This window comes from Hyperolius riggenbachi, chromosome 8, assembly GCF_040937935.1.
Source record: "Hyperolius riggenbachi isolate aHypRig1 chromosome 8, aHypRig1.pri, whole genome shotgun sequence".
Classification (NCBI taxonomy): Eukaryota; Metazoa; Chordata; class Amphibia; order Anura; family Hyperoliidae; genus Hyperolius; species Hyperolius riggenbachi.
In genome coordinates, this window is record NC_090653.1 from 265004439 (window position 1) to 265032288 (window position 27850).

General features: G+C 49.4%; 1 protein-coding gene across 1 annotated transcript; it reads left to right on the plus strand.

The window, feature by feature from the left end:
- Positions 1–1738: 1738 nt before the first annotated feature.
- On the plus strand, positions 1739–27295 carry LOC137528552 (organic solute transporter subunit alpha-like). Its single transcript, XM_068249885.1, has 7 exons — positions 1739–1836; positions 12988–13139; positions 14895–14968; positions 18258–18413; positions 21383–21494; positions 24414–24666; positions 26240–27295. Exons 1-7 carry the CDS (start codon positions 1770–1772, stop codon positions 26677–26679), a joined length of 1254 nt encoding a protein of 417 aa, XP_068105986.1. The 5' UTR covers positions 1739–1769; the 3' UTR covers positions 26680–27295.
- Positions 27296–27850: the final 555 nt, after the last annotated feature.

The following is a 27850-nucleotide window of genomic DNA, read 5'->3' on the forward strand; positions in this document are numbered from 1 at the left end:
AAGGCCACCCAGGCCATGGCCTAGGGCACCACAGTATAAAGGGCACCAAAGCAGCAGGCTAAACTGGTGCAGCATTTGCAAGCTTGCAAATACAGCAATGCAGGGAGATCAGGCGAGCGCCTGACCGCGGTACTCTGCTGCCAGCCACCTGTGCAGCAGCCACCTTGATCTTTGTGTGCACGTTTGCATTGTGGTTGGCGGCTATGGACTTGGGCAGCATTGGAGACTGAGAGGAAAAGGAAGCTTCTGCGCTGAAGATGAGCGGAGAAATGAGAGACGTGGATGGCTGCTGTGGTGTGAAGGTGAGCTGGCTACCTATACTGAAAAGTATGGGGGGGGAGGGATTAAGGGAGTCATCTGGCTACCTATACTGGAGAGAAAGAGGGGAGGGGTCATCTGGCTACTTATACTGGAGGAAAAGGGGGAGGGGTCATCTGGCTACCTATATTGGGGGGGTCATTAGGCAAACTATACTGGACTATGGTGGCTGGTAGCAGTGGCCTTGGGCGGTAAAAAGTACAAATTCGGCCCTGCCTGGCAGATCACTAGGGTGCAGGCCAGTGTGAAAAGCTTCAGATTAGGAACTATCATTTTGGCCAAAGAAAAACTAGTATGTATGCGGCTTTATGTGTCACCTGTGTCACCAAGGGCTGTGTCCAGAGAACCAGTTCTGTTGTCTGGTGCTCTGGAGTCTGTATTGCAGGGATTCACTAGTGAAGTTGCTCCTGATCCTGAACAGATACTTTGACGTGTTTTTGCCATCTTGATGTGAGTTGAAATGGGGTTACTTTTAACTTGGAAAATGATGGCACTGGACATCTGTCAACCTCTGCCTGCAGGTACCTTATGTGAATTTAGCTGTTTGTCAGGAGATATTATTTTTTATTCATATAGCGCCAACATCTTCCATAGCGCTGAACATGGTACAAAACAAACAGTGGGGAGCATAGATAAATGAGACGCTCAAAACACCGAACAATCAGGACATCCAGCAATTCAAACACATACATTGTTGATGAGTGGTTTGAGACATCACCAGTACTGGTACATGTTCATATGATAAATGACAGCAGAATAAGAGACACTACGAGGAGGTCCATGCCCTTGCAAGCTCACACTCTAGAGATCAACCCCAGGCATGCTGAAAAGGTGATAGAATATGCTGAATAGATTTCTCATGTAAAATAGGGTATCAGCTACTGACTGGGATGAAGTTCAATTCTTGGTCGGAGTTTCTCTTTAAGCCTATCACATTGTTATGGGATGAGGTTATAAATAATGGCAGTTGTTGCTGTCTGTATTTTTCATGTCAGTAGTACCAGTATTGTGGATCAAACACGATGAACACATTTTATGGCAAATATCAATAATTTCTTGATCACTCTTCTATTTTTTAACTTCTCACTTTGCAAAGTATTGATTGATCCCCCCCCCCCCCCCCTTTCCGCTAAAGTTGTTCTATTTTAACAAAAGAAAAACACAATGTAGAGTTCCACCCCATTCAGGATGCCGACCATGAACGAACAGTACTGTGATGATGATCAGACAAGAGGGGGTGTGACAATCTTCCCCTTCCAGGTAGATGTTACCTGTGGACTTCAGTCAGTTACCTGGACGCCGGCACTTGGCTCTATTAATGATTAATATGGAAGGCTGGGAGAATCCTCTGCGAGATCGGAGGGATCCAGGAACGAGGTGGACGTCTCAGGAGACGGGAGAAGATGGAAGGCAGAGAGAGATAAGGGCGGGACGCTGACACAAACACAACCATGGTGAAGCCATCCAACTGCTCCTTGGAAGGGGGGAGCTTCCCCCTGTCATCGGAATTCTTCCAAGGTAAGATGGTTACTATACTATTCATTTACTGTATATACTTACACTCAAGGGTGTAGCCACCGAATGATACACACCAGAGCCGGATCTTCCACAAGGCAAACCTAGACAGTTGCCTAGGGCCTGGATAGAGTCTAGGGGCCTGGTGGATGTTGTTGGCCCCCACCAAATCTCATTAAAAAAGCCAGGTGATCATCAGCGGCGGGGCAAAAACTGCTATCTTCCCTAGGGTCCCTTTTCATCTTAATCCATTTCTGATACAGACCACCATAACTGGCATTCCAAAGACGGCCACTGTGTGTGAGATATAAGCAGAGGAGAAGGGAATGGTTTGTTAAAGATTCCCACTATTCAAATCACACACAGAGGTGATCATTAGGGCTGGCAATGCGCAGGAGTACTCATGGAGAAGCATGTGATCAGTTTGATCAGCTGATAGATTTGTAAGGTCCTGATTTGCTGTGATGACTTCCTGGTTTAATACATGATCAGGACCAGCAAATCAGAGCCTTACAAATTATCAGCTGATCAAACTGATCACATGCTTCTCCATGAGTTCTCCTAAGCAGGGCCATCCCTGGGATCATTACCTCTACAACACCAATAAAGAGCTAATGAGATGACTGAAGAAAGGCCTGATGTAGGCCCCTTGGCTCAAGTCACAACCTCTGCATCCCCTTCTGCTACACCACTGCTTATATATGTTACGGCCAGAACCCGAAGTTTGGCCACTTCTAGTTCTGGCCGGCCACTTCGGGTTCTGGCCGGCCAATGTGCGAAGTGGCTGCTGCGCTGCGGCCAATGTGAGAAATGGATTGATTCCTGTGACATTAATGTATCTTCTGGCCGCAGCGCAGCGGCCAAACGTATAACAACTTAGTGAATTTAATGCAATTAAGCCGGCGGCAATGTAACAATTCAAGTCGCCGGCTTTTTCTCTGTCTCTCTCCTCCCCCCCGCCTCTCTCCCCTCCCCCCGCCTCTCTCGCTCTCCTATGGGCAGCCGGCGGGGGTGCAGAGGTAGCGACCGCATCGGGGCCCTTGGGGCAGAGGGGCCCCGAAGGGCCCACCCTCAATTACAGTATTAGCTCTCTGTTGGTCCTGTGCTCATAATAATCACTTCTACAGATACTTTGAACAGTGGTAATCATTAACAAGCTATTCCCCATCCCCTTCTTGCACCTCTGACACTGTAGTTGCCATTGGCAGGTTTTGGTCCGCCGTATCAATTGTTATGTATAGAGTGCTTTGGGGGGCCCCATTGTAAAACTTGCATCGGGGCCCACAGCTCCTTAGCTACGCCACTGCCCGTGTCCCCCTCCAGAGTCGTTCGTCGCGGCAGGCTTCCCTGACGTTCTTGCAGAGCGGGTGCTGGCAGAAGCAATGTCTGCAGCCTCCCCGCTCTGCTTTCCTGGTGCGACGGACGACTCTCGTGGACACGCATGTCCCCGCCGGCTGCCCATAAGAGAAGGAGGAGAGAGACGCGGGGGGGGGGGGGGGAGGAGAGAGACGCGGGGGGGGGGGGAGGAGAGAGACGCGGGGGGGGGGAGGAGAGAGAGGCAGACCAAAAGCCGGCGGCTTGAATTGTTACATTGCCGCCGACTTAATTGCATTAAATTCACTAAGTTGTTATACGTTTGGCCGCTGCGCTGCGGCCAGAAGATACCTCAATGTCACAGGAATCAATACATTTCTCACATTGGCCGCAGCGCAGCGGCCACTTCGCACATTGGCCGGCAGAACCCGAAGTTGCCGGCCAGAACTAGAAGTGGCCAAACTTCGGGTTCTGGCCCTAACATATACATTAAATGGAATTATGCTACAACTCTATTTCTACTCTTGTTTGGCCTGTGAATGAATGGCCAAGTATGGGAGTAAGTGTTGTACTTATCCACACTTAAAGAGGCCCTGTAGTGACATATACTATATAGTTTCCAATCCAGTAGTCCATTTCTTGAAATGATGGGTCATACAAGCCAGTGATATCAATAAACAGACATAATGTACCTAGAATCCCCCTCATCTGTCTTTTTTTCTGAGGAACAGTCTTTCTTTTGGAACCTAATTCATCTGTCCCTCTTTTCTCCCCACGTGTCACTCCTTAAAGGATACTCGAGGTGACATGATGAGATACTGTAAATGTGTGTATGGACAGTGCCAAGCAAGCACACAAAAATGCTGTGTTCCTTTTTTTTATTTCTCTGCCTGAAAGTCAGAGTTAAACATCAGGTATGTTTTGTAAGTGGCAGTTCTTGTCTGAGTCAGACTACAGTGTGACCCTCACTGATAAGAAAGTACAACTATAAAACCCTTTCCTAGCAGAAAATGGCTTCTGAGAGCAGGAAAGAGATTAAAAAAGGTTCAATAGTTCATAGATTTTAGCTCTCGCATACTTTGATGAATGTGTCATTGAGCAAAAACAATAAATCAGTAAAAACTTAAAAAGTAGATTTAAATATAAAATAAAACCGTGGAATATCTTAAAAAGTCATTTTTAGGGGAAGGATGATAGATGAAATTGTTTATTTCATTAGTTTATTTTCACCTCGGGTGACCTTTAAAGAGGAACTGTAACGACAAAACGGCCCCCGGGGGGGTACTCAGCTCGGGTGGGGGAAGCCTCAGGATCCTAATGAGGCTTCCCACGCCGTCCTGCGTCCCTCGGGGGTCTCGCTGTAGCCCTCCGTACAGCCGTGACGCAATATTTACCTTCCTGGCTCCTGCACAGGCGCTCTGATGGCTGTCGGCGCCGAAGTAGGCGGAAATACCCGATCGCCGTCGGGTCTGCTCTACTGCGCAGGCGCAAGTTTCCGGCGCCTGCGCAGTAGAGCGGACCCGACGGAGATCGGGTATTTCCGTCTATTTCCGTGCTGAAAGTCGCCACAGCGCCCCCGCTGGAGCCAGCAAAGGTAAATATTGAAGCTACAGTCGGCTCTGTCGCCGGCTGTTCGGAGGGCTGCAGCGAGACCCCCGTGGGACAGAGGACGGCGTGGGAAGCCTCATTAGGATCCGGAGGCTTCCCCCACCCGAGGTGAGTACCCCCCAGGGGATGTTTTTGTTGTTACAGAGTCTCTTTAAGGCCTCATGTAAAATCTTCAGAAATATGTGCATTTCACTGCTAGAAAATTACGATTGGAACAGTGCTATATCTACCATTCAAGGGGCCCCCAGCGAAACTATGATGGGGCCCCCAATATTCACACCCCATTCCTTGCCTCTCCTTGATGCCCTTCACAGCCTTGGGGCCCATCTCACAAGAGTCATAAAACCAGTGTGGCCATCATGATCACACCCATAACAAGTGTAGTCACAAACACCTGATCTGTGGTATAGTCCCCTGTATCACAGGAAGGGAAGGTTAGTAGTTTGGGGCTCCCCACAGCTCTGGGCCCTCTGCAATCGCAGGAGCTGCTCCCATTTAGTTACACCCCTGGATGGGAAGGAAAGGGAGTGATAACAGAGAGGATCAGTGTGGCTTAAAGTACACCCAGGGCCGGCCCGCTCATAAGGCGGGGTGAAACATTTGCCTCAGGCGGCAGATCTGGGGGGGCGGCACCCGCCCGTCCATGGACGCTGGGGCCGCCCGCCGAGCTGGAGGGGTAGCGGGCAGAAAGGGGGTATTGGGCCTAGCGGCGGGGAGGGGGGTCGGACCCCCCCCTCCCTCGCCTGGGTCCCCCGATCTGCGCTCCTCCTCCAGCGTAAAGTACCAGCCAGCGTGCATATGAGAAGAGGCAACGGGCGGGGGAATCACTCACCTTCCGCGTTCCATCGCGTGCTCCACTGACGTCACTTCCGGCAACGCCGCCCACTGTATTGTAAGTGGACGGCCTTGCAGGAAGTGACGTCAGTGGAGCGCACGATGGAACGCGGAAGGTGAGTGATTCTTCCGCCCGTTGCCTCTTCTCATATGCACGCTGGCTGGTACTTTACGCTGGAGGAGGAGCGCAGATCGGGGGACCCAGGCGAGGGAGGGGGGGGTCCGACCCCCCTCCCCGCCGCTAGGCCCAATACCCCCTTTCTGCTAGCTACCCCTCCAGCTCGGCGGCACCCCCCCCACCCACGGGGGGGGGGGGGGGGGAGCGAGCGATTTTTTTTTCTAATTTTGACTCAGGCGGCAAAAAGTCTAGGGCCGGCCCTGAGTACACCGCAAGTGAGGAAACTTACTTTAGGTTTGATTCTTACCTAAATAGAGGGAAGGCTCTGAATAGCATAGACAGGGGTCAGGAACCTTTCTGGCTGAGAGAGCCATAAACGCCACATACTTTAAAATGTAAATCTGTGAGAGCCATACAATATGTTTCAAACTGGGATAGTGTGCATGCGCAGCAGAGGGCTCACGTCCCTGTTGCCATGGTGATGTGTATGCAGTTGATCTTGGATTTCAGCAACATCATCAATTTCCCTTAAAGAGGAACTCCAGTGAAAATAATGTAATAAAAAAAGTGCTTCATTTTTACAATAATTATGTATAAATGATTTAGTCAGTGTTGGCCCATTGTAAAATCTTTTAAATCCCTGATTTACATTCTGACATTTATTACATGGTGACATTTTTACTGTGGGCAGGTGATGTAGCTGCTGCATAGTTTTTTGGCAGTTGGAAACAGCTGTACACAGCTATTTCCCACAATGCAGCACCGTTCACAGACAGGAAACTGCCAAGAGTACGTACTCAGAGTTTCTTGTGGGAGGGGTTTCACCACAATATCAGCCATACAGCGCCCCCTGATGGTCAGTTTGTGAAAAGGAATAGATTTCTCATGTAAAAGGGGGTATCAGCTACTGATTGGGATAAAGTTCAATTCTTGGTCGGAGTTTCTCTTTAAAGCCAGACAGGAGAAATACCGACTAACATCTTGTACAATTAGCTAGCTGACTTGGGGGTTTATTCACATTGTAGGACGAGATTCATGCACTTTGGCCCAATAGGCTGCCTGTGAAGTGCCAGGCAGTCTATTGGGCCAATCAAAGTGCGAGGATCTAGTCCTACAAAGTCACTGGACCTTACAGGGTACAGAGTGGAACAATTGGAGCAGCTGTTAGTTTTGGGGTAGCGCGAGTAAGTTAGTAGTGCATGCTACAGCAGTAGCATGCCTACTCTGAAAATTTTATTTGCACTGCCACACTAAGCTGTGTTGCTTGAGCAGTGTAGCTTAGGTAATCAACCCCCAACTGATTTGTCTGTGAGCCAGATGTAGCCATCAAAAGAGCCACATCTGGCTCCCGAGACATAGGTTCCCTACCCCTGGCATAGAGCATTCCTGTTCCTCTGACCAGCCCATTGTTCCAGCTTCATCCCCCAGATAGCTATTCCACCCCCTTCGTCGAATAGTTCTATGTAAGTACACCGGTAATCTTTAGAATTATTCACGACCTTGAGTATTTCCGAGGACAGGTGCATCTGTACTGAGAAGGCATGAGCCTGGACTTGCGCATGCGCAGTGCGGATGCACTGGGCCTCGGAATTACTCAGGGACATGAGACAGTAGCCTGGGTGCTATGGATACCCGCTCTTCCTTCCCACCTGCTTGTGCCTTAGGAGCCAGCTTCTCCTTCCCACCCGCTTGTGCTATAGGGGCCCGCTCCTCCTTGTCACCCGCTTGTGCTATTGGGGTCCGCTCCTCCTTCCCACCCGCTTGTGCTATAGGGGCCCGCTCTTCCTTCCCACCCGCTTGTGCTATAGGGGCCCGCTCCTCCTTCCCACCCGCTTGTGCTATAGTGGCCAGCTCCTCCTTCCCACCCGCTTGTGCTATAGGGGCCCGCTCCTCCTTTCCACCCGCTTGTGCTATAGGGGCCCGCTTCTCCTTCCCACCCGCTTGTGCTATAGGGGCCCGCTTCTCCTTCCCACCCGCTTGTGCTATAGGGGCCCGCTCTTCCTTCCCACCCGCTTGTGCTATAGGGGCCCGCTCCTCCTTCCCACCCGCTTGTGCTATGGGGCCCCGCTCCTCCTTCCCACCCGCTTGTGCTATAGTGGCCAGCTCCTCCTTCCCACCCGCTTGTGCTATAGGGGCCCGCTCCTCCTTTCCACCCGCTTGTGCTATAGGGGCCCGCTTCTCCTTCCCACCCGCTTGTGCTATAGGGGCCCGCTTCTCCTTCCCACCCGCTTGTGCTATAGGGGCCCGCTTCTCCTTCCCACCCGCTTGTGCTATAGGGGCCAGCTCCTCCTTCCCACTTGCTTGTGCTATATGGGCCCGCTCCTTCTTCCCACCCGCTTGTGCTATAGGAGCCCACTCCTCCTTCCCACCCGCTTGTACTATAGGGGCCCGCTCCTCCTTCCCACCCGCTTGTGCTACAGGGGCCAGCTCCTCCTTCCCACTCGCTTGTGCTATAGGAGCCAACTTCTCCTTCCCACCCGCTTGTGCTATAGGGGCCCGCTTCTCCTTCCCACCCGCTTGTGCTATAGGGGCCCGCTCCTCCTTACCACCCGCTTGTGCTATAGGGGCCCGCTCCTCCTTCCCACCCGCTTGTGCTATAGGGGCCCGCTTCTCTTTCCCACCCACTTGTGCTATAGGGGCCATCTTCTCCTTCCCACCCGCTTGTGCTATAAGGGCCAGCTTCTCCTTCCCACCCGCTTGTGCTATAGGGGCCCGCTTCTCTTTCCCACCCGCTTGTGCTATAGGGGCCAGCTTCTCCTTCACACCCGCTTGTGCTATAGGGGCCAGCTCCTTCTTCCCACCATTTACCTGGTCAACGCTGCATTGGGTCTCTTCTTCTGGGCATCTGCATGCTGTATACTGAAATCCGGCTCCCAATGCATGTCATGTCCTCAGGAGCCTCAGGGGCAGCATACAGCACACAGATGCCAAGAGAACAGAGGAGATACCGTCACTGTCTACAGCTGCGCTGCCCGTCTTTCCATGGTGCTCCTTGGGCTAAGTATCTCCTTTTTTGCACACTCCGTTTCTCTTATGCACTTTATCTATAGGCTGCTCCTATGTGATATTGTTTTAGCATCCCTTCCTTACACTGTTTACACATTGGTTTTCTAACACTTATATTTATTATTGTTATAATTTTTGTATGGGGTCATTTGATGTCTTTTTATTGTTGCACCTTTACTGAACCCGGGTTCAACCATTGGTGGGCTCTAAACAGATGCCCACCAAGGTGATTGACTAATTTATTTATATGCTCTTTTTGGTATTTATTCACATTTGCTTGCTTGTGCTATAGGGGCCCGCTCCTCCTTCCCACTTGCTTGTGCTATAGGGGCCAGCTTCTCCTTCTCACCCGCTTGTGCTATAGGGGCCAGCTCCTCCTTCCCACTTGCTTGTGCTATAGGGGCCCGCTCCTTCTTCCCACCCGCTTGTGCTATAGGAGCCAGCTTCTCCTTCCCACCCGCTTGTACAATAGGGGCCCGCTCCTCCTTCCCACCCGCTTGTGAAATAGGGGCCCGCTCCTCCTTCCCACCCGCTGGTGCTATAGTGGCCAGCTCCTCCTTCCCACCCGCTTGTGAAATAGGGGCCCGCTCCTCCTTCCCACCCGCTGGTGCTATAGTGGCCAGCTCCTCCTTCCCACCCGCTTGTACTATAGGGGCCCGCTCCTCCTTCCCACCCGCTGGTGCTATAGGGGCCCGCGCCTCCTTCCCACCCGCTTGTGCTATAGGGGCCTGCTTCTCTTTCCCACCAACTTGTGCTATAGGGGCCAACTTCTCCTTCCCACCCGCTTGTACTATAGTGGCCCGCTCCTCCTTCCCACCTGCTTGTGCTATAGAGGCCCGCTCCTCCTTCCCACCCGCTTTTGCTATAGAGGCCCGCTCCTTCTTCCCACCCGCTTGTGCTATAGGGCCCCGCTCCTTCTTCCCACCCGCTTGTGCTATAGGAGCCCGCTCCTCCTTCCCAACCGCTTGTGCTATAGGGGCCCGCGCCTCCTTCCCACCCGCTTGTGCTATAGGAGCCCGCTCCTCCTTCCCACCCGCTTGTGCTATAGGGGCCCGCGCCTCCTTCCCAGACGCTTGTGCTATAGGAGCCCGCTCCTCCTTCCCACCCGCTGGTGCTATAGTGGCCAGCTCCTCCTTCCCACCCGCTTGTGCAATAGGGGCCCACTCCTCCTTCCCACCCGCTTGTGCTATAGGGGCCAGCTCCTTCTTCCCACCCACTTGTACTATAGGGGCCCGCTCCTCCTTGTGCTATAAGGGACAGTTTCTCTTTCCCACCAGCTTGTGCTATAGGGCCCCGCTCCTCCTTCCCACCCGCTTGTGCTATAGTGGCCAGCTCCTTCTTCCCACCCGCTTTTGCTATAGAGGCCCGCTCCTTCTTCCCACCCGCTTGTGCTATAGGGCCCCGCTCCTTCTTCCCACCCGCTTGTGCTATAGGAGCCCGCTCCTCCTTCCCAACCGCTTGTGCTATAGGGGCCCGCGCCTCCTTCCCACCCGCTTGTGCTATAGGAGCCCGCTCCTCCTTCCCACCCGCTTGTGCTATAGGGGCCCGCGCCTCCTTCCCACACGCTTGTGCTATAGGAGCCCGCTCCTCCTTCCCACCCGCTGGTGCTATAGTGGCCAGCTCCTCCTTCCCACCCGCTTGTGCAATAGGGGCCCACTCCTCCTTCCCACCCGCTTGTGCTATAGGGGCCAGCTCCTTCTTCCCACCCACTTGTACTATAGGGGCCCGCTCCTCCTTCCCACGCGCTTGTGCTATAGGGGCCAGCTTCTCCTTCCCACCCGCTTGTGCTATAGTGGCCAGCTCCTCCTTCCCACCCGCTTGTGCTATAGGGCCCCGCTCCTCCTTCCCACCAACTTGTGCTATAGGGGCCAGCTCCTCCTTCCCACCCGCTTGTACTATAGGGGCCCGCTCCACCTTCCCACCCGCTTGTGCTATAGGGGCCAGCTTCTCCTTCCCACCCGCTTGTACTATAGTGGCCCGCTCCTCCTTCCCACCTGCTTGTGCTATAGAGGCCCGCTCCTCCTTCCCACCCGCTTGTGCTATAGGGGCCCGCTCCTCCTTCCCACCCGCTTGTGCTATAGGAGCCCGCTCCTCCTTCCCACCCGCTTGTGCTATAGGAGCCAACTTCTCCTTCCCACCCGCTTGTGCTATAGGAGCCCGCTCCTCCTTCCCACCCGCTTGTGCTATAGGGGCCCGCTTCTCCTTCCCACCCGCTTGTGCTATAGGGGCCCGCTCCTCCTTCCCACCCGCTTGTGCTATAGGAGCCAGCTCCTCCTTCCCACCCGCTTGTGCTATAAGGGCCAGCTTCTCCTTCCCACCCGCTTGTGCTATAAGGGCCAGCTCCTCCTTCCCACCCGCTTGTGCTATAAGGGCCAGCTTCTCCTTCCCACCCGCTTGTGCTATAGGGGCCCGCTCCTCCTTCCCACCCGCTTGTGCTATAGGGGCCCGCTCCTCCTTCCCACCCGCTTGTGCTATAGGGGCCCGCTCCTCCTTCCCACCAGCTTGTGCTATAGGGGCCAGCTTCTCCTTCCCACCCGCTTGTGCTATAGGGGCCAGCTCCTTCTTCCCACCATTTACCTGGTCAACGCTGCATTGGGTCTCTTCTTCTGGGCATCTGCATGCTGTATACTGAAATCCGGCTCCCAATGCATGTCATGTCCTCAGGAGCCTCAGGGGCAGCATACAGCACACAGATGCCAAGAGAACAGAGGAGATACCGTCACTGTCTACAGCTGCGCTGCCCGTCTTTCCATGGTGCTCCTTGGGCTAAGTGTCTCCTTTTTGCACACTCCGTTTCTCTTATGCACTTTATCTATAGGCTGCTCCTATGTGATATTGTTTTAGCATCCCTTCCTTACACTGTTTACACATTGGTTTTCTAACACTTATATTTATTATTGTTATAATTTTTGTATGGGGTCATTTGATGTCTTTTTATTGTTGCATCTTTACTGAACCCGGGTTCAACCATTGGTGGGCTCTAAACAGATGCCCACCAAGGTGATTGACTAATTTATTTATATGCTCTTTTTGGTATTTATTCACATTTTTGCACAATAGTGCATATACTGTTTGATCTGATGGGCATGATTGTTTGCAGCTGTAGTTATATAGGACTATGTGGTCTGTTTTAATTGATTTTAATCATCCTGAAGTTCATTAAATGTCATATATGTTATTTGTGATTTATATATGCCTTGAATAAATTGTTATACTTTTGAGTGGTGCTGTCTATATGGGCCTTCTTTCTTCTTTTTGCATATATATTAGATCCTACGCCGCAGTTGTGGCTGCTCTAGGCTGATCGCCGTTTCCGCTCCCGATGCGATCGTGCGCACCTGAGAGGGGAGATTAAACTGTCATACGACAACTGACATCTCCCCTCAGTGATCAGAAGCCATCGCGTATGGCTTCTGATCACGTGATCACTATGATTGCTGGCGGATCATAGTGATCACTGTGACAGCTGTGGCGGTAGGAGTGGAAGAAGAGGATCCACTCACCTCCCTGACGTTCCCACGACGATCGGCGCTCCCCTCAGCTCTGCTCGGCATCCCCGCTCCCTCTGACGTCAGTGCCGGGTCCCAGGGTCTACTGCAGCTCATTTCTGGAGCCTGGGAGGGGAGTAAAGGCTGCTGCATACAGGGGGGCACCTGGCCACACAAGGGACACGATGCCCAGCAAGCCCCAGCAAGGATCTGGCTGTCTGACTCCCCAAACGCGCTCCCCGGCATGCAAATTCACCTGGTCCTTAAGGGGGGTTAGGCGGCCGGTCCCCAAAGGGTTAAAGGAAACCTGAGACGACGTAAAGTAAACATTTTATACATGCCTGGGGCTTCCTCCAGCCCCCTCCGCACAGATTGCTCCCTCGCAGCCATCCAAAGCCTGCTGGATCCTCCCGTAGCAGCCATTTTACGCGGCTAGTTGGGGTGCACTGCACAGTAGTACCCCGTCTGCGCAGGCAAAGAACGCTCCCAGCCGCGGGAGCGAGCTTGGCCGCACTACGCCTGTGCCAACTGGCCGCAGGGAACAGGGCTGCTACAGGAGAATCAGAGTGGGAGCAATCTGTGCGGAGGGGGCTGAAGGAAGCCCCAGGTATGTATAAAACTTTTACTTTCCGTCGTCTCTGGTACACTTTAAGGTCTCCCTGTTTCTCATCTCCAATAGTAGGCAAGTATGGTTGTTCTATGTAATCTGCTGTACTGTCACTATGGGTCAGTACTCGCTTGAATAAGGTGTGCACTCACCCTCTTTGTTTGTCCGTCCCTCTGCAGTGATAAAGAAGGATCTATGGATATTTTTTGTGCCCGTTGTGGTTGGACTGATCCAGGTGGCGCTATTCCTGGAAGAAATGGGATTCTTTCTGAGAAACATACGGGGATCCCGGAGAATCTGTCTGTACCTGTGGATCCTGGGAGTGTACCCGGTAAGGATAACATCAGGGAGATCTGGCAGCCAAATAACTGCAGGCAAAATGATAGGAAAAAGGTTGTTTTTAAGCAAAAACATCTCAGTCAGATGCCTAGTGTGACACCTATAGCAGGGGGGTGCATATATCTATTCTGAGCACACTGTGCCTTATGGAACTTTTATGCACAATTGCTGGTTCCATTAAGAAGGGGAAGAATAACTTAAAGTGAACCTGATCTCAGAACTCCTCTCTGCTCTAAAAGATACACAACAGCATAATCACCTTTAAACAAAAAAACATGTATTTGTTACAGCTGATACAAATCCTAAAATAAATCTGTGCTGTTTCTACTTCCTGATTCACGGAAGCAGACATATTGTTTACAGCCTGTGCTTTCAAAAGGGCTTATCTGCTTATCTGCCCTAGGCAGTCATGTGACACAGGGGAGGATCAAATTACAATTTGTGATTAGACACAAATGAGGAGGAACTAAACAGGCTAAACTCTCTAAATACATACAAGGTGCATTTCTCTACGTTTTCCTTCTGTCCTGTGCAGGAGTTCAAGACCACTTTAAAATAGATTGTGCTGGGTAGGATACAAAGGAGGGCCTAAATTGCACAAAGGTATCCACACACAATACAATAAAATAATCCGATTTTATGGCAATATGATGAAAAAATTTGATTTCCTGAAAAATTGATTGGAGCAAGAAATCCAATTGAACTTTTTTTAATAAGTAAATTGGGAGTGGTGGATTTTTCTGATAAATTTTTATGAAAAATGAACGGTGTAGTGGACAATTACTGTATATATATATGTATATATATATATATATATATATATATATATATATATATATATATATATATATATATATATATATATATATATATATATATATATATATATATATATATATATATATATATATATATATATACACTGTATACTCAAGCAATTTTCTCTGAGTTTTTAATCATTTTTTTGTCATAATTGAGGAAAAATTATGTGTGTGGTACATTGGTCAGATTTTTCAAATGTTACAAACAATCAGAATAATAGATAGTAATCCTTGAATTAAAAAAGATATTTTAAAAATTGTATTGTGTGTGGCCACCTTTAATATAGCAAGTGCAATTAATGAGAAAATTTAGCTGTATTTGTTTTACATTTGGTCTTTGTTGATTGCTGGAATTATTCTGGATTTCCAGGACAATATTCTGATGTAGAAAGACCCAGGCTGTATAAACAGTACATTTTTACAGTACAGTACTTATACAGTTCCCTGGTGTCTAGAGGCCCCCATCCTCCCCTATACAGTTCCTTGGTGTCTAGTGGTCCTCCCTCCCCTATACAGTTCCCTGGTGTCTAGTGGTCCTCCCTCCCCTATACAGTTCCCTGGTGTCTAGTGGTCCTCCCTCCCCTATACAGTTCCCTGGTGTCTAGTGGCCTACCTCCCTCCCCAATACAGCTCCCTGGTGTCTAGTGCTCCTCCCTCCCCTATACAGTTCCCTGGTGTCTAGTGGCCCCCACCCTCCCCATACAGTTCCCTAGTGTTTAGTGCTTTCCTTCTACCTCCCCATATGGCTTCCCTGGTGGTCTAGAGTGGGCCAAACATAATGCAAAGTGGGAAAACCCCTTGAGGGCCAAATTTAATGGATCTGAGGGCCAGATTTGGCCTGCGGGCCGGAGTTTGACATGTATGCTGTAGAGCTAGCATGATGGTCTGTCACAGGTTAAACAGGCTCCCATCTTCCTCTCTTACAGATATTCTGTGTGTCCTCCATGATCGGGATGTACATTCCTCGCTCCGCCGCCATCTGCAACTTTGTGGCCTCCATGTGAGTCTCCTGTGTGGGAAAGAAGTTATATTATTTTCAGCTAATCACTATTACTCAACCACTCCCCCCCCCCCCCCCCCCCTTATATAACATAGCAGGGGACAAAGGGATCTAGTCACAAAATAGGGACTCTCCAATCCAATGTCCCTATCCTAGTCTCAGGCAAATTTGGGAAAAGCCAATAAATTTACCATTGAAATCAAGTATATACAGGTCCTTCTCAAAAAATTAGCATATTGTGATAAAGTTCATTATTTTCTGTAATGTACTGATAAACATTAGACTTTCATATATTTTAGATTCATTACACACAACTGAAGTAGTTCAAGCCTTTTATTGTTTTAATATTGATGATTTTGGCATACAGCTCATGAAAACCCAAAATTCCTATCTCAAAAAATTAGCATATCATGAAAAGGTTCTCTAAACGAGCTATTAACCAAATCATCTGAATCAACTAATTAACTCTAAACACCTGCAAAAGATTCCTGAGGCTTTTAAAAACTCCCAGCCTGGTTCATTACTCAAAACCGCAATCATGGGTAAGACTGCCGACCTGACTGCTGTCCAGAAGGCCATCATTGACACCCTCAAGTAAGAGGGTAAGACACAGAAAGAAATTTCTGAACGAATAGGCTGTTCCCAGAGTGCTGTATCAAGTCTGTGGGAAGGAAAAAGTGTGGCAGAAAACGCTGCACAACAAGAAGAGAGAGATTCCAGACCTTGGGGGACCTGCGGAAGCAGTGGACTGCAGGGGAGGACTGGCCAGGGGGGAAAGGGGGAGATTTCCCCCCAGGCTGCCTCTCATTTAATGATTTAGGGCTGGTACAGTGCCTGCTGCATTCAGGTTTTTGTATAAGGCAATGTGAAACATTAGGCTGGCTAAGAGAAATAAAGGTGCAATTACGGAGCAATTAGAGGATGGGTAAGCTGGTAAATGTACACAGCGAGATGCAGAGCAGAGGCTTGCCTGCAGAGTCCATAGAAAAAAAACCTTTGTCTGCTTTCACACCATTATAGCTCCCAACTGTCCCTCTTCTGAAGGGACAGTACCTCTATGGACATAAGTGTGTGTGTGTGTGGGGGGGGGGGGGGGGGGGGGGGAAGAGTCTTGGGGAATTAAAGTGGCCATACATCTGTTGTCTCGGCGATCAACCAACTGTTTTGATAATTACTATCGGATTGGGTGAAAATCAGTGCCGCCACAAGCATGCCCAATTGACAATTTGACTGATTTTGGGCGGATATTGGTTGAATCTGAGATGCTGGGAAATCTCAGGCCGATGTGGTTGATTTGGTGCGCAGCGGTGACGACGTGCGATAATTACGAACGACTGACACAACGGAAACCCCTCGCTGTCATCCCTCCAAATGTATTATGTGACCCCCGGTGCCTGTGCAGTTCTACGTTACCTGTCACACTGCCGTGGAAGTGTCCTTGCTGTATATCCACATGGGCGCCCCACGTGACTACCAGCATGTAGCACGTGGGGTGCGTTTCTGACGTCATTTGGGCTGGGGCTGCCATGGACGGGCCTCTAGTTTGTGTTTTCCCCCAGGCTGAAACGTCCCAGTCCTCCCCTGGTGGACTGAGTCTGGAGTAGAAACATCCAGAGCCACCGTGTACAGCCATGTGCAGGAAATGGGCTACAGGTGCCGCATTCCCCAGGTCAAGCCACTTTTGAACCAGAAACAGCGGCAGAAGCACCTGACCTGGGCTACAGGGAAGCAGCACTGGACTGTTGCTCAGTGGTCCAAAGTACTTTTTTCGGATGAAAGCAACTTTTGCATGTCATTCGAAAATCAAGATGCCAGAGTCTGGAGGAAGACTGGGGAGAGGGAAATGCCAAAATGCCTGAAGTCCAGTGTCAAGTACCCACAGTCAGTGATGGTCTGGGGTGCCATGTCAGTTGCTGGTTTTGGTCCACTGTGTTTAATCAAGGGCAGGGTCAATGCAGCTAGCTATCAGGAGATTTTGGAGCACTTCATCCTTCCATCTTCTGAAAAGCTTTATGGAGATGAAGATTTCATTTTTCAGCACGACCTGGCACCTGCTCACAGTGCCAAAACCACTGGTAAATGGTTTACTGACCATGGTATTACTGTGCTCAATTGGCCTGCCAACTCTCCTGACCTGAACCCCATAGAGAATCTGTGGGATATTGTGAAGAGAAAGTTGAGAGACGCAAGACCTAACACTCTGGATGAGCTTAAGCCCGCTATCGAAGCATCCTGGGCTTCCATAACACCTGGGCAGTGCCACAGGCTGATTGCCTCCATGCCACGCCGCATAGAAGCAGTCATTTCTGCAAAAGGATTCCCGACCAAGTATTGAGTGCATAACTGAACATAATTATTTGAAGGTTGACTTTTTTTGTTTTAAAAACACTTTTCTTTTATTGGTCGGATAAAATATGCTAATTTTTTGAGATAGGAAATTTGGGTTTTCATGAGCTGTATGCCCAAATCATCAATATTAAAACAATAAAAGGCTTGAACTACTTCAGTTGTGTGTAATGAATCTAAAATATATGAAAGTCTAATGTTTATCAGTACATTACAGGAAATAATGAACTTTATCACAATATGCTAATTTTTTGAGAAGGACCTGTACATTGTAGATTTTTTTTTATGCTGAATATGTATGTATGTACAGGTGTTGCCAGCCTCCTCTTCAGAGACCATTCAGAATAAATCCCTTTCACCCAGGCCCAGATTTACACCACAGAAGCCTATAGGCACAGATGTCCTGGCACCCTAGACTTCTCCCTCCATGAAACCACAAAGACCTGCCGAACTGCACCGCAAGTGTGCTGGCTGTCCCAGCTGTCACTTCTCCCTTACTTCCCTTGCCTGTCATAGGCAGCCACAGGTGCCCCTTAATACTGAGTGTACCTCTGGCAACCTAATGCTAAGTAGCTAGAGGTGCCCCTGACTGAAGGGAGAACTTGTCAGTGGAATGCCGAGAGCTGGTTGAGTAACCTATCATTTATGCTCCACTTGGGACTCTGCATAGGGAAGGAGGGAGGGAGGCGCTCTGGGAGGGGAGTGAACTGCCTTTCCATCACCAGGCGCCTGTAGGCACAAGCCTACACTGCCTTATGGTAAATCCAGCCCTGCATTCACCCAATTCTTGTTGTCCTATGGGAACACCAAAAGAAGAGAAGACACGACTACATGCATGAAGTGACCCTGATGAGATGCCAACCCAAGAGGTGCAAGGTAAGATTACAAACCACTACTAATCCACCATCGTATCTTGTTCCCCTTCTCCTCTCATCATCCTCAGATATCACTCTATAACACTGTGGAAATTCCTGGATTTGATCACAGATTTTTTCGGTGGTAAAGCCCAAATGCTGGAAGTGCTGGGGACTCAGACGGTGTCACCCAACCCCCCACCGTGCTGCTGCTGTTGTTGCTTTCCCAACATCCGAGTGAACAGGTACGCCCTCCATGCAGTGCACTTACAATTCAAGTCCAGAAACAAAACATATGCTATGTAAATCTGACTGAATTTCTACATGTGTTTTTGCTTCCCTGGTGCTCCAAGAACCCACCGTTCCAGCGCAGAGTTACGCTGAACTCATTCGACAAGAGCTTGTGGAATTTGCTCTCTTGGCTGCGCTCCCGGCTATGTACGAGCTTCTCAGTACTGGGCTATGCGAGTATGATTTGAGCATGCCCAGTAGAACCAAGCCATGACTTTTCTCTCGAGTGGCTTTGTTCTACTGGGCATGCACAGATTGTACTCATGTATGCCCAGTACAGACAAACTAGTACCTGGAAGGGAGTGCGGCAACGAAGAAGAAAAGGTCCTGAACAGCAGTGGTGGGCTCATGGAGGATTTGGGAAACCTCTGGATCATCCACTACTCAGTTGATTGTCACCTAATACATACCTCCAGATGTCTGAGAACAGTAATTGGTTTCTGCTGAATTTAGAACATCAGGGCCAGATTTCTGGAAAGGCCACCAAAGGCTTTGGGCGGTAGCCTACAAAGGGGTGGCTGGACAAGGAAGAGGGATTGCTGCATATGGAAGAAGAGGCTGCAAATGGAATACAAAGGTTGCAAATAAGGAGCAACACATGGAAAGAGGGAGCTGCTGCCCAAGGGACCTGTATAGAACTGAAGGAGGCTGCTGTACATGAATGTTAGACATAGAAGAGGGGGCTGCACAAGGGTATAGGAGGGGGTGCTGCATATGGCAGGACAACTGCAAGAAAGATGGCCTAGGGGCGGGAAAAGTATAAATCCGGCCTTCAGTACAGTGGTGTCGGACTTGCTGTTGTTACATTGCAAAGCATGATGGGAGTTGAATAATTGGAGCAGAAGAGGTGGTTCTTTAAGAACAACTCAGTGACTCCAGCCAGTGGCAGATAACAGTAATCTGTCTATTCATTTTAGCCTCTGGCGTCCTTTTCTTCCTTTGCCCTCTGCTTTTCCAAACACTAAGGAATTCTCCCAAAAATCCGGTCTTCTCAAATCTCAATATATGACAAAAGTATATACATTTTAATAGTAGTATCCACCCTTCTTGGTCTGGATCTTACAAATCCTTTATCACCCTAAAAAAGTATTTGAAATACTCCTTGAGCTGATGACTGTTAAAGTGTACCAGAGCTGAAGCTCGGGTACACAAAATTACATACTTACCTGAAGAGAGGGACGTCTCAGGATCCTATTGAGGCTTCCCTTGCTATTCTCTGGTCCCCTGTTGCTGAGCGTGGTCCCCCAAAACATTGGCTCATTTTCCTGGTTCAAGTGCGCACAATAGCCGACCGAGTCCTCCCGTGCATTCGCGCAGTAGCATGAGCTGCGGGCTCCATGCTACTGAGCATGTGTGGGCAACCTTGCGCGGCCATTGCACGCACTTAAACCAGGAAGAGGAGCTGCGCGGCCCCGATGTGAAGGGTGGGGGGGCACGCTTAGTAACGGGGGGGGGGGGCTTGTTAGAACTGAGAGATCTGATTCCTGAGGCTTCCCTCTCTAAATAGTGAGTTGCAGATTTTGAACCCGAGCTTTGGCTTGGGTTCGCTTTAACATCAGCAAGAAAGCGATTTGTTCTAGGCCAGTTCCAGGAAAAATAGCAATCTTCTTTTGATCCCATTGACTTTAGTGCCAACGTTCAAAAATTGGACGCTTTGAACCTAAGTGCTAAAAGATTGCATCCCGTGTGGGCCATGTTAGAACAAAGTGAAGGTTGCAGAATTGTTAGCAAGTTAGCAGTTGTGTGATTATCTTTTAATAAAGTTTAAGAAAACAAACAAAACAAACAAAAACCCCCCACAAAAAACCCAAACAACTCTTGCAATAGATGCTGTGTGCAATGTAAATCACAGAATTGCTTATTCAAAGATTTCTGCATAGCTCTCACTATGATCTGATCAGAGACAGATTTACAGATCAGAAGTTTGTAGACACAGGCGCTTTGGCACCTTAACCACTTAAGGACCAGGGGATTTCTGTGTGATCTGTGCTGCGTGGGCTCTCCAGCCCGCAGCAGAGATCGTGATTGCTGCAGGGCGATCAGACTTCCCCCCCCACCCCCCACCTTTTTTCCCCACTAGGGGGATGTCCTGCTGGGGGGGGGTCTGATCGCCACCGCTCTGTGTGGCCGAGCGGGATGGGGGGGCTCCTCAAAGCTATTCCGTGCTCCCTCCCTCTCCCTCCGGATCTGAGCGGCACAGGACGGCGATCCGTCCTGTACCGCCTCCAATAGGCTTTACCCTATCAGACGGCGGCGATCCCCGGCCAATCAAAGGTCGGGGATCACCGATCTCCTTGCGCCGTATTGATGTAAACAGCTGTGATTTTTCCCCCGCGTGTTTACAATTAGCCTGCGAGCCGCAGCCCTCCGTGAACTGACATGGAACGTTTCCATGGAAACACCACTTCGACCTGCCGACGCCTATCAGCGTTAGGCGGTCGTTAAGTGGTTAAACTCTGCCCCTCAACTCAGGCCAGACCCCCATATTAGGTAAGCATCCTTCCTACCCTGACTATGTAGCCAGATTTTTCCCAGTATTTGGTTATCCCATTAATCTAGGTAGTAGATGTGCCCCCGCCCCCCATGTATAGGGGTATGCCCCAGTATTAAGTAGCCTCCCAGTAGGTAGGGGGACATTTGAGGAGGGGAGCCGCCACTCCTAAATAAGGTGCCTGCAGGCACGTGCCTACAGTGCCTTATGGTAAATCCGGCCTTGGATCTGATATGGCCCAGGTAAGGGAGGAAATTCCTAACAACTGAAATTCAGAAACTTTGAAATGAATCCATGTTTGCTGCATTACATATGCTGCCCCCTCTGGAGATGCTTGCCTTGGAGATCTTCATAGATTTTCCAGTAAACCAGGCCCGCTGTGTGCTGTATATTATATCTGTACTGTCTCCGCTCTGCTCTTCTTTGTGTCAGGAGCAATCTGAGGTGGATGAATATCGCCGTGTACCAGCTGTCCGTGGTCCGGACTCTGCTGTTTTTTGTGGGCCTCATTCTATGGACAGATGACAAGTACGACTATGGTAGTGTAAGTACAGTTCTGTCACACCACAATTGAACACTGCCTTCTAGTGGCTAAAGGTATATAACACATTTAAAGGGAACCTAAACTGACACGGATATGGATTTTTCCTTCTAAAATAATACCAGTTGCTCGGCTCGCCTGCTGATCCTGTGTCTCTTTACTTTCAGCCACAGCCCCTGAACAAGCATGCAGATGCTTACTGAAGTCAGACTGGATTAGCTGCATGCTTGTTTCAGGTGTGTTATTCAGCCAATACTGCAGCTAATGAGATCAGCAGGACTGCCAGGAAGCTGGTATACAAGGAAAAATCCATATCCCTCTCAGTTTAGGTTCCTTTTAAAGCTTAAAGTGGGATTGTCACCATAAAAATCAAATTTCAACAGCAACTGGCCTGAGAGTATTAAGTGATAAAGATGCTAATCCTGCATTCAAAACTTTTTCTGCTGTTATTGTTTGGAGTTATCACATACCTTAGGAGCACTGGCCCTTTAAAAGCCATTGCCATTCAGTTGCATGCTGGGTTCTTTTTATCCATAATATATTCCTCCTCTTCCCTTTATTTCCCAGCCTAGCTACTGAGCTGAAACATGATCCTCTGCCCCCTTTTGTTTACAAGCAATGCTGAGGTTACTCAGCAATTGGAGGAGAAAATAAAAAAACCTTAAAGGAGTTATCAGGCAAGCTAAAGAAAATAAGTACTACTTACCCGGGGCTTCCTCCAGCCCCAAGCTCCCAGCATGTCCCTCGCCTCAGCTCTCTGTTCAGCCGTTCACCGCAGCTCGCTCCCGGTCCCCGGCGATGATGTCAGGCCGACCTGTACTGCGCCTGCTTGAGCGGCACTGTCAATCACCGCCACGTGGGCCCGGAGTGGACTGCGCAGGCGCAGTAGTCCGCTCCGGCCCACGTGGCAGTGATTGACAGCGCCGCTCGCGCTGGCACAGTACAGGCCGACCTGGAGGTCGCCCTGACGTCATCGCTGGGGATCGGGAGCGAGCTGCGGCGAACGGCTGAAGGGAGAGCTGCGGTGAGGGACGTGCTGGGAGCTTGGGTCTGGAGGCAGCCCCAGGTAAGTAGTACTTATTTTCTATAGATTGTCTGATAACTCCTTTAAGGGAAGAAATGACATCAGTATTTAGCCTCAAACTGTGGGTAAAAGACATGGTTTCCACCAGGAACAGAATTATCTTCATTTACTATATAAAATTCACTGAAATCAAAACGTGGACAGTATAATACATGTGTTATGTAAGTAGATCAAGTATTTATCTACTTATATATGTGTTTTTACCCTGGCATAGTATGGCTGATATTCTGAGAAAAAGAAACCAGATACTTATCTAAGGAGAGAGAAGGCTCGGTCCTAATGAGCCTTCCCTCTCCTCTCCCGGTGCTGCGCAGGCTCCCCCGTTCACATCCCCCGCCGCAGGGACTTTCGGATGTCTTCAAGAGCCGAGTGCTCCCGAAGACTGGCGGCTCCATACTGCGCGCAAGCCTCTCACGCACTCACGCATGCACAGTTTGGAGCGGCCCGTCTTCGGGAGCACTCGGCCTCCCCAAAGACTTCCAAGGGCTTCCTTTGGCGGAGAGAGCAGCATTGACTAATTTGAGCCAGCGCTGGAACGAGCACCAGGAGAGGAGAGGGAACTCTCTATTGGACCCAGAGCCTTCCCTCTCCCTAGGTAAATATCTAGCTCTATTCTATTTTTTTATTTTTTTTAAAGGACCCCATTTACTTTAACCTCCTTGCCGGTTATCCCGAACTCAGTTCGGGGTAACCTGCGCAGGAGGATTGCTCAGGCCCCGCTGGGCCAATTTGCATAATTTTTTTTGTTACAAGCAGCTAGCACTTTGCTAGCTGCTTGTAACTTCCGATCTCCGCCGCTCGCCGCCGATCCGCCGCAATCCACCGCGCCGCTCCCCCCCCCCGCCCCAGACCCCTGCGCTGCCTGGCCAATCAGTGCCAGGCAGCGTTGAGGGGCGGATCGGGATTCCCTATGACGTCCCGACGTCCATGACGTCGGTGACGTCATCCCGCCCTGTCGCCATGGCGACCGGGGAAGCCCTGCAGGAAATCCCGTTCTCAGTGGGTGGGGGGATGCCGCCGCTCAGCGGCTATCATGTAGCGAGCCCTCGGCTCGCTACATGATTTAAAAAAACAAAAAACAAAAAAAAACCTCCTGCGCTGCCTCCTTGCCGGAGGAATTGAACCGGCAAGGAGGTTAAAGTGTATCTGAACTCTTGCAAAGGACAGCATGAAAGCGTAGAGTAATGCACATTGTATGTATTTAGAGGATTCCCCACATTTGTGACTGATCACAAGTTGTATTTTGATCTCGGTGGAGTCAGCAGCTAACACATGCTATTAACAATATGTCTGCTTGCATGAAAGCAGGAAGTAGACACACTGCAGATTTATTGCAGGATTTGTATCAGCGTTAACAGAGAAATGTTTTTCTTTAGAGGTTAGTATACTGTTGCTTATCTTTTAGAGCACAGAGGAAGTTCTGTGTTCAGGTCCGCTTTTAAGGACAACTGAAGTGAGAAGAATACAGAGACTGCCATGTTTATTTCCCTTTAAACAACATCAGTTGCCTGGCAGGCCTGCTGATCTATTTGGCTGCAGTAATGTCCGAGTCACACCAGGAACAAGCATGCAGCTAATCTTGTCAGATCTGACAATAATGTCATAAACACCTGATCTGCTGCATGCTTGTTCAGGGTCTATGGTTAAAAGTATTAGAGGCAGAGGATCAGCAGGGTTGCCAGGCAACTGGTATTGCTTAAAAGGAAATAAACATGTCAGCCTTCATATACCTCTCTCTTCAGTTCCCCTTTAAAAGGAAATTAATATGGCAGCCTCCATATACTTCTCACTTCAGTTCCTTTTTTAAAGGCTTTTTTTTGTGATATTTCCACTTCTAGCTTGGATACACTAACCCAAACTCCTACATCAACGTCATCATCTGCCTGTCCACCTTCATCTCCTTTTATGGCTACCTGCTCTTCTACAAGGCCACCAAGAAAGCCCTAGACGGCTACAATCCTCGTTCCAAGTTCATCTGCATCACGCTGGTCTTGGTTGTTTGCGGCCTACAGAACATTATCCTGGAGACCATGAGCGCCCTGGGGGCCATCCCTTGCGTTCCCCCCTGGACTGTGGAAACCCGATCCCAGAGTAAGTGGCCACAGCTCGACTCGTCAACTAACGTCACACCAGGGCTATTTCTGGCAATTCAGTTGGGGTCTTGGGCTAAAAGTATCAGGGCCCGTTTCCACAGGAGTGGAAACCGCTCCGACTCTGCAGTTTCCCCGCAGGCAAATTGCGCGGGTAAACTCTGCCATAGGAAACTATGGCGCCGCCAGTCGAATCTCTTACCCTAGAAATTCGGCCAACACTGCCCAGTTTTTGCTCGGGAGGCTGCGAATCCCATAGCCGTGCATGGCACGGCTTCTGGGATTCGCCTGCGTTCCCGCAGACCCGGAAGTGCTGTCAGTGAGACACGTGCAGCACAAGTGGAAACGGGCCCTTAGGCAGAGGATTGGCAGGACAGCCAGGCGACAGGAATAAATATGGCTGCCTCCATACCCCTCTAGCTTCAGTTGTCCACAGTAACTCTGTGGTGCCCCCTCCTCTGTCTCTTTTGCCTATGCCCCACAATAATGCATGTCATTATTGCCATGTAGGTACTGTTTTACTGCACCTCTTGACACCTTTTCAAGCACTTTAAAGGGACTCCGAGCACCTCTCATGGGTATGCCTTTAAGACTCCGACCGCCATTCTACACTAAATAGTTTTCATTCGATTTCAATTTAAAAATCGCGGCTGCCATCTTGGCTATGTTATAACTTCAGGGTCACCCCTAAATTCTTTGTTAGAGAAGTGCATCACTGAATGAAGCAGGAAGAGGAAGTGACACGCATAGCCATTGCAAGAGGCTCCTCCAGAGGAGTCATAGCACGACTTTGTTGGTAGTCATCTGGCTTGAAGGCATGCCCATTAGAGGTGCTCGGAGTTCCTTTAATAACCTTTTCCCCCCAGTTGTGATTCATTTGAACCTCTCTTCCTGTGGCATCATTTCCTCTTGGATGAGAGATCTCTCTGAACCTGGTAATGCCAGTTCTGAACACTCGCCTCCCACTTGCACTCGTAGATGGTGAAATGGCAAGATAGCGGCTTTGGTTTCCCCTGGTCTCTCTTCCTAGCGGTATGGACGAGCCTGACTCTTCCTAAAAAAAATAGCTGGAATCGGTAAGGACTAAGGATGAGTCAGACTCCTCCTTTATTGCAGTTCTCTGCGGTGGCGCTGGTGTGCAGGATCCCTCGCTGGCACCTTGCAGCTTCTCTGCGAGCGGATTTCCGTCTTCTTAGCGGTGATCTCAAATTCTTCCTTCTTCATTCGCTAGTGCTATATGCAGAACTACTATAGTGCTACAGTATATGCAGCACTACTGACATCAAACAAATGACAGCGCAACTGAAATGTAGACCATTGCAGCAAATAATAAAGTAAATAATAAAATAAAATTAAGTGCATGTATTTAATATTGTACACATGCTTGTGGATGGACAGCTTGCAAGACCACAACTTGCAAGCGGTCTACAAAAATGCTTACAACACGAAAAAAATGTACCGCTTTTGGTGCAAAAAAATTGCTGGGAAATTAAACGCAGAGTGTATTACTAAATGAATGTCTCATCTTTTGTCTTCAGACTTAAATCAGCTCTGTATTTGTGTCTTCTCTGCAGCTATTTACAACTACTCCATCACCATCGAGATGTTCTTCATCAGCCTGTTCGCCCGCTACTGCTTCTGCCGCGTTGAGCCGTGTTCACAGCAGGATTTGCAGGCCCGGGAAGAGATGCACAACAAGTCTTCTCAGACCACCTTGCTGGATGTTTACAGCCTCTCCGAGGAGGACATGGGGGGCACCAATGCTGGGTACACAAGTGATGGGGATGAGATGTTGTGCCACATCGAGCACGCTCCACTGGACAAGTATGACTTCATGCAGGAGAACAAGACTACACAGAACCACATGACCAGGTCTCCAACCCGGACCAATGACCTGGAGCTAAGGGGTATTGCCCCGCCCCCAGCACTGGATGTCCCCGCCTCCAGCAAAAACAAACTTCAGGTCCAAGCACAGATTAACTACAAGGGTGTGAATGATGCAACCATAGTGTAGCAATCGCATGGGCCTGATCTAGTAAGGAGGAAGCGACCTTCTGTGGGGAATGTAACAATTATATCTGACGTTTATTAGTGATCCGACACAATGGATTTCTAGCAACTTGGTTGGATGACACCTGCACACACTCTAGATTTTCCTCAGCCAAAACAATCACTCCTGTCTGTGTCTCGGCCAAAGAATGAGTTTAGCTTTAAACAATTAGACCAGTAGAAGCCACCATGTGCTCAGGAACTGACAGACGCTACTCCAGTGAGAGGCCCCACCCATCATTAGCTATGGAACTGAACAGGTGTCGGGGAAGAGACAAGCATGGAAATGCTGAGCTAGCCAGCTCTGTTTTTTATTTTTTTCAATGGACCTCCAGTGTCAATTGCACATTCCACAGGTCTTCCTCTATTGCAAAGTTATAACTGCCAGCCGTGTGGTCTTCTTGTGAATCAATCCTGGGGCTCCGTGTCCACCAGTTTCCCACGCTTAAGCCCTTGGCACTGGAGGTCCACTTTAAATGTGCTGCATTAGTGTCTTATGGTACCCACTAATGATACAATCTTTTTTTTGTTGAAAGTACTTACCTTTCCAGTAGAAAGGTAAGCTGAATGAATATACTTTGAATGGCTACATTAGGGAGTCCCTCATATAGTAGTAAGATTGGACAAAAACATTTTAACATTAGTGGACACCATAATGGTCTCAGACAAGACGATCTGCATAATCCTTCTGGGTCAGTGGCTCAGAAAACATTAAAAGGCAGAGGATCAACATCACAAGAAGATAAGTATTTTTTTTTTTACTCTGTTCAGCTCTGTTCAGCTAATTACTCAAAATCCAGGCTCCACAAGTTGAGCTCAGATTGAAGTCAAAATTTCAGCTTCAGTTTGGGAAGTTCACAGCTGCCTGCAAACTCGATGGATTAAAAAGGATTTCCATTTGCTAAGTATACTGTACTTTCTAAAAGAATGGTGAAGGCAATGGGCTTCTGTACTCTGGCTTTGGTTGTAGAGAGAAGATCTCACACACAAGGAACACCTGTCATACACTTCAAACCCCCCCCCCCCCCCCCCCATCCCCGCCCCACACCACACACACACTTCACTCACCCAAATACACTCTCCTATGCACACTGTCCCACACACACTCTCCACTCGACCTATACACTCCACTCGAC